Source organism: Chelonia mydas, chromosome 7 (assembly GCF_015237465.2).
Source record: "Chelonia mydas isolate rCheMyd1 chromosome 7, rCheMyd1.pri.v2, whole genome shotgun sequence".
NCBI lineage: Eukaryota > Metazoa > Chordata > Testudines > Cheloniidae > Chelonia > Chelonia mydas.
Genome location: NC_057853.1, coordinates 58,661 through 65,506, shown reverse-complemented (window position 1 = coordinate 65,506; position 6,846 = coordinate 58,661). Strand labels below are relative to the sequence as shown.

Here is a 6,846-nt window from a genome sequence, read left to right as displayed (position 1 = left end):
ATCCACTTCAGGGAGCTAGTGCAAAGGAAGGGGCTCTGCAGTACAGGAGTACTGTTGATGTGTGGAATGGCCCATTCACCTCAGTCAGGTGTGCTCAGATGAATTAGGATGCTCCAAAGAGATGAACAGTCTAATACAATAGATCTGGGTGGTGTGAAATGACCCACTCATCTCAATGGGAGTTCCCCTCTACTTCAGTTTCAGTTGTGGAATACCATTGTTCAAGGTAATCTCACTATGCATGTCAGTTTTAGAGCAACTGGGATATTAATGGCAGGTTTCAGAGTAGCAGCCGTGTTAGTCTGTATTTGCAAAAAGAAAAAGGAGTACTTGTGGCACCTTAGAGACTAACCAATTTATTTGAGCATAAGCTTTCGTGAGCTACAGCTCACTTCATCGGATGCATACAGTATGCATCCGATGAAGTGAGCTGTAGCTCACGAAAGCTTATGCTCAAATAAATTGGTTAGTCTCTAAGGTGCCACAAGTACTCCTTTTCTTTTTGCAAATACAGACTAACACGGCTGCTACTCTGAAACATGTCTTGATACTTTGCAAGTCTGGATTAGCATTTACAGTCACTTAACAAGGAATTGGCAATCAATTACAACAAGAGGACAAATGCCAGTCCAGACAAAGCCTATAACAGGAGAACTAGTGAAATGATAACATCATTCACAAGACTCAAGAGACAAAAAATTGAGCAAAGGAAAGGGGAAGGGATTTTAAATCACATTTTGCAAAACTCTGTTTTGTCTGATTTTGTTAATACCTATTTAACTTCAGTGCCAAATGAGTATTTTGGATAAAGGATGCATGGGTGCAAGGGAGAGATGAGAGAGACAAATTTGCTCCCAGATTTTTACTATCGTGGGGGGCCAGGACAGTCATCCCCCGCTTCCTCCCCTAAATGGCACCCTGAGGACAGACACTTCCCCACCTACGCAGAGCAGCTTGGCACTGGCAGAAATGCAGGAAGGGAGTGGCAGTGACTCTGCATGTCCCTCCACGACCAAACTGTGCCCATGGTGGACTCCCCTCCCCCTCTCCTGACACTGCAGCGTGCCCGCCCCCCTCCAGCTAGGCTCCCGCTGCCTGAAACAGGACTCATCTAGTGCTGCCTGCAGTTGGAGCCCTTGCCCAGGAGATATAGGTAGGAGGCGGGGTGACCAAGGTGAGCAGGGTCTCACCGCTGCTGACCAGACTGGGCTTCTGCAGAGCAGAGGGAGCCCTGTGCTCCCCCCCTCGCCCAACACTAACCCTGGCTGGAGCAGCTTCCTGAGGCTGCTGGAGGAGGGGCTGCACCCCCCACCCAGGGCTGAAGCAGGACTGGGTCAGCCTCTGCTACTGCAAGCCCAGGGGCTACAAAAGTTGAACAGCTCATAGGTGATTAACACAGCCATCTATTAGCTGATCGCTGGGGACCGCACTGCTCAGGAACTACTGATCCCTGGCTGGGGCTGCAGCTCTATAGCCGGTGGGTGCTAAGCACCTGCTAATTTTTTTCCCCTGGAGCAGCCATGGAGTCCAGCACCGATGATGCCGAGAGAAGCACTATTCTGTCTCCATAGCTGTGTCTACACTAGGGGATTTGCCAGCATAGCAATGTTACCAAGAGTGGTTTTTTCCCCACACCCCTGACTTACAAAGCAATGCCAGCAAAACTTTATAGGGCAGCCAGTGATGGATAAGAGCTGCAGGGAAAGCATGGGATAGACTTGAATCACCAAAAGGAGATGCAACAGTCATATGCCAATCTCAATCACGTTTGTATACCTGTACCTGTCCTCTCATCATTTGGTTATCTGTCATCTATTTAGGCTGTAAACTCTTTGGGACTGGGAACAGTCTATAATTAAGCAGCTAAACCATCAAGCATGCTTTTGAGACACTATATAATTAGTAATAGAAGTGAGTCAATAAGTTACCAAAAATATTTTAATTGCACCCTCAAGCTGTACACACACCTTGAATGGATAATCGCAGGATCATTTTCCTGTAACCTTCATCCTTCCTTGGACATCCCATCCCTATTGTTTGTCACTTCCACTCATTGTACCATATTTAAAATTTAGATAAAAATCTTCATGGTAGACATTTTTATTTGTTTGATAAATTGCCCAGCAGAGTTTTGGGTATGGACAAATTGAAAAATCAATAAGATAAGTAATAAGCTTGAATGAGGGAGAATTATATATGGAAGCCAAAGGGTATAAACACAAATAATGAAAAGTTTAAAAAAAAAATCAATCTGAACATGAGGAACAGTCTCAGAGTAAACTCTACAGGATTGCAGAATAAACTAGAAAAGATGATGGCAGAAGAATCTACCAAAATGAAGTTGTGGAACTCCCATTGCTTGAGACATTTCAACTCGACTGTACAAAGTGCTAGACAGAAAAAAAAATAATGCAAAAAGTAAACCTGGCCGGGGGGAAGGACTAAATGTTCAAATGTGTCTTCCATTTCTATGAATTATGGAGAAAGCAAGATTAGAAACTGTTAATACAGATTTTTAACTAGCACTAACTCCCAGTGTTTAGAGTACAAATGTAATTTTATTAACATAGGAAATTATGTTTCTCTCCATTGGAGACTAATTTCCTTTCAATAAAAGGTATAGCACGGGAAGAGTAACAGCAAACACAGTGCAGGTTAGTGCAGTGCTAAAGACTGAATTTCTTTTGATTTGTGTTTCCAGTCGCCGCTCTGCATCACACAATTCTAGAATCACATCCTGCATGGCTAAGGCCTGACCCTTTACCTCAGCTGAAGAGCCAAGCACCATTCTTTCCACAGGTCTAGAATGAACTGCATGTTTAACATTTTGTACCTCAGCAGCCATTTGTCCTAAACTTTTTTCCAGGGTGCTAAGCTGCTGTTGTAAACTCCCCATGCAGGAACTGACTTGTTTAGAGTAGTTTAGATTTTCTTTCAAAGAAACTAAAAGAGGGTCTGTTTTTAATGATGCAGTTGTGCCTTCTTTAGCTAAGGTAACATCCTCTTTCATTTCCTGTGATGTCCCACCCCCAGCTTCCAACATGTTCCTCAGGGTCACAATGAGGTCACTGAGATCCTTCTGTTGTATGTAGTGGCTTGACGCCTGTTCTTTGATAGCCTCCTGTAAGCTTATCGGTCCCTTCTGTGCTTCAAGAACTAAGGCTTTTAATTCTTGCAGCCTTACTCGATTAATATAGGTGGAACCAAGGACACCGATAATAGCTCCCAGTACAGAACCAATAATGGACCAGTTCTTTGTTTTTTCTGCTCTTGTTCTCTCTTTTTCATGGCTTTCCCTCACAGCTGCAGAGAAGAGAGAGAACTTTTCCCGCTCAGATTCCTCTGCACTTACATAGGCAGTTCGGTACCTCTTCTCTTCCTGCAAAAAAACACGACATATTGAATAAGATGTGATGTGTAATTATAAAATCACATTGAAGTCTACATCTACAAATTAAATACTTGGTTTGGTGTATACATACCTTTTTCTCTATGCACAGAACTATAGTGGAATTTAATATACCTCAGCTGTGTCCCGGAATCATTTCTATCTCAGAAATGTCTTATTTTAGTGTCAGATTTCCTTAGTCAAATCTAGTTATAACAATCTGAGATGTAATTTCCAGTGAAAATTAAAGACTAAAAATGATGATCAAGAATTACACTTTAAGCTTTGCTGTGCAGAGATTTGTCATATATAGGTCTGTCCTTGGTATCTTCCTCTTCTCCCTTTACAATCTACCTGTGAGTCATCTTATGTGCCCCCATTGCTTTAAATTACCATCTTTACACCAATGACTCACAAATCTACCTTTCCACTCTTGATGTCTGTCTCCATTCAGTCCTGCATCTCAGTCTGTTCCTCTGATGACACCTCCTGGATGTCTCAAGCAATCTGAAAATAATGCAGCCAAACCCGCACTGCATTTTCCTCCAAAATTCTCTCTACTTACCTTCATTCTGTCAACACTGACACCATCATCTTTTCCTGTCAAATATAGCGGACCCTGTGTGGGGGATTTGGGATCCATGCGCGGTACCTCGTTAACGCGGGGACCGTATTATAGCGGGGACCATGTTAAAATGAATTGTAATTAAAGTAATTAAATTTGGGATCCATGGCCGTGACTGCGTTATATGTGAATTCGTGCTATATAGAGGCGCGTTCTAGCGAGGGTCCGGTGTAGTACCATAACCTTAGAGTCCTCTTCCAGTTCTTCATCTCTCACCCAAAACACCCAGGCTTGGTCTGTATCTTGACCAGAACATTTTTTGAGAGTCCATTCTCTTTTCTTTTTTCTACATTGCTAAAACTTGTCCAGGCCCGCATCTCCCAAATCTGGATTACCAAAATTGCCTCCTCTCTGGCCTTCCATGATACACTGTCTGACTCAAACTCACCCATCTACGTTGCCTGACCCAAACAAAACACAGCTAATTGATCTTCCTTGATCCTCACTTACTACAATCACTTAATCTCCCTTTGAATCACTCCACTGGCTTCCCCTCTTCCATTATATCAAGTTCCAATGTTTTCTCCTCACCAGCAAGCCCTTCACAGCTCTGTCCCTCAGTACTTAACCACTGCTGTTTTCTTACTGCTTTACCCTGTAGCCCACTTACAATCCTAGATTCAACCACCCATGCTTCTCAAACAAGAATCTGCAAACTTTCTTCTACTCTTCTACATTTTTATGGCTGACTTAGAACAACGCTTCCTCAGCTCTCGTCCCCAACGCCCCTACTCTACTTGCGCTATATTGATGACATCTTCATCATCTGAACCCATGGAAAAGAAGCCCTTGAGGAATTCCACCATGATTTCAACAATTTCCATCCCACCATCAACCTCAGCCTGGTCCAATCCACACAAGAGATCCACTTCCTGGACACTACAGTGCTAATAAATGATGGTCACATAAACACCACCCTATACTGGAAACCTACTGACCGCTATTCCTACCTACATTCCTCCAGCTTTCACCCTGACCACACCACACGATCCATTGTCTACAGCCAAGCTCTGCGACAACCGCATTTGCTCCAACCCCTCAGACAGAGACAAACACCTACAAGATCTCTATCAAGCATTCTTACAACTACAATACACACCTGCGGAAATGAAGAAACAGATTGATAGAGCCAGAAGAGTTCCCAGAAGTCACCTACTACAGGACAGGCCCAACAAAGAAAATAACAGAACGCCACTAGCCATCACCTTCAGCCCCCAACTAAAACCCCTCCAACGCATTATTAAGGTTCTACAACCTATCCTGAAGGATGACCCAACACTCTCACAAATCTTGGGAGACAGGCCAGTCCTTGCCTACAGACAGCCCCCCAACCTGAAGCAAATACTCACCAGCAACCACATACCACACAACAGAACCACTAACCCAGGAACCTATCCTTGCAACAAAGCCCATTATCAACTCTGCCCACATATCTATTCAGGGGACACCATCACAGGCCCTAATAACATCAGCCACACTATCAGAGGCTCGTTCACCTGCACATCTACCAATGTGATATATGCCATCATGTGCCAGCAATGCCCCTCTGCCATGGAGATTGGTCAAATTGGACAGTCTCTACGTAAAAGAATAAATGGACACAAATCAGATGTCAAGAATTATAACATTCATAAACCAGTCGGAGAACACTTCAATCTCTCTGGTCACGCGATTACAGACATGAAAGTTGCAATATTACAACAGAAAAACTTCAAAACCAGACTCCAGCGAGAGACTGTTGAATTGGAATTCATTTGCAAATTGGATACAATTAACTTAGGCTTGAATAGAGACTGGGAGTGGCTAAGTCATTATGCAAGGTAACCTATTTCCCCTTGTTTTTTCCTACCCCCGCCCCCGTTCCTCAGACGTTCTTGTTAAACCCTGGATTTGTGCTGGAAATGGCCCAACTTGATTATCATACACATTGTAAGGAGAGTGATCACTTTAGATAAGCTATTACCAGCAGGAGAGTGGGGTGGGGGGAGAGAAAACCTTTTGTAGTGGTAAACACCCATTTTTTCATGGTTTGTATGTATAAGAACATCTTCTGTATTTTCCACAGTATGCATCCGATGAAGTGAGCTCTAGCTCACAAAAGCTTATGCTCAAATAAATTGGTTAGTCTCTAAGGTGCCACAAGTACTCCTTTTCTTTCTTCTACTCTGTTTCTTACACATAGATTCATACATTTTAATCCCAGAAGGGACCATTACGATAATCTAGTCTGATACTCTGTATAGCACAGGCCAGAGAACTTCAACAAAATAATTCTTACAGCAGATCTTTTAGAAAAACATCCAATCTTGTTTTAAAAATTGTCCATGATGCAGAATCCATCATGATCCTTGGTAAATTGTTCCCTTAGTTAATTACTCTCACCATTAAAAATGTATGCCTTATTTCTAGTCTGAATTTGTCTAGCTTCAATTTCTAGCCACTGGATCGTGTTATAGCTTTCTCTGCTATATTGAAGAGCCCATTATTAAATATTTGTTCCCTACGTAGGTTCTTATAGACAATCAGGTCACCCTTAACCTTCTCTTTGTTAAAATAAATAGATTAAGCTCCTTGAGTCTATCACTATAAGACATGTTTTCTAATCCTTTAATCTCTCTCATGACTCTTCTCTGAACCCTGTCCAATTTACCAACATCCTTCTTGAATTGTGGGCATCAGAACTGCACACAGTATTCCAGCAGTGGTCACACCAAAGCCACATACAGATGTAAAATAACCTCTCTATTCCTGCTTGAGATTCCCGTTATGCTTCCCAGGATCACACTAGCTCTTTTGGCCACAGCTTTGCACTGGGAGCTCATGTTCAGCTTAT

The 6,846-nt window shown here is 42.8% G+C and overlaps 1 protein-coding gene across 1 annotated transcript in view; it reads right to left on the bottom strand.

Annotated features, from left to right (window-relative positions):
* Positions 1-1,924: 1,924 nt before the first annotated feature.
* Positions 1,925-6,846, bottom strand: part of CCDC51 (coiled-coil domain containing 51) — a 38,053-nt gene continuing 33,131 nt past the window's right edge. The window contains exon 4 of the mRNA XM_007053106.4: positions 1,925-3,379. Within this exon, the coding sequence (XP_007053168.3) occupies positions 2,597-3,379 (783 nt within the window). The 3' untranslated portion in view covers positions 1,925-2,596. The remainder of the gene's footprint in view (positions 3,380-6,846) is intronic.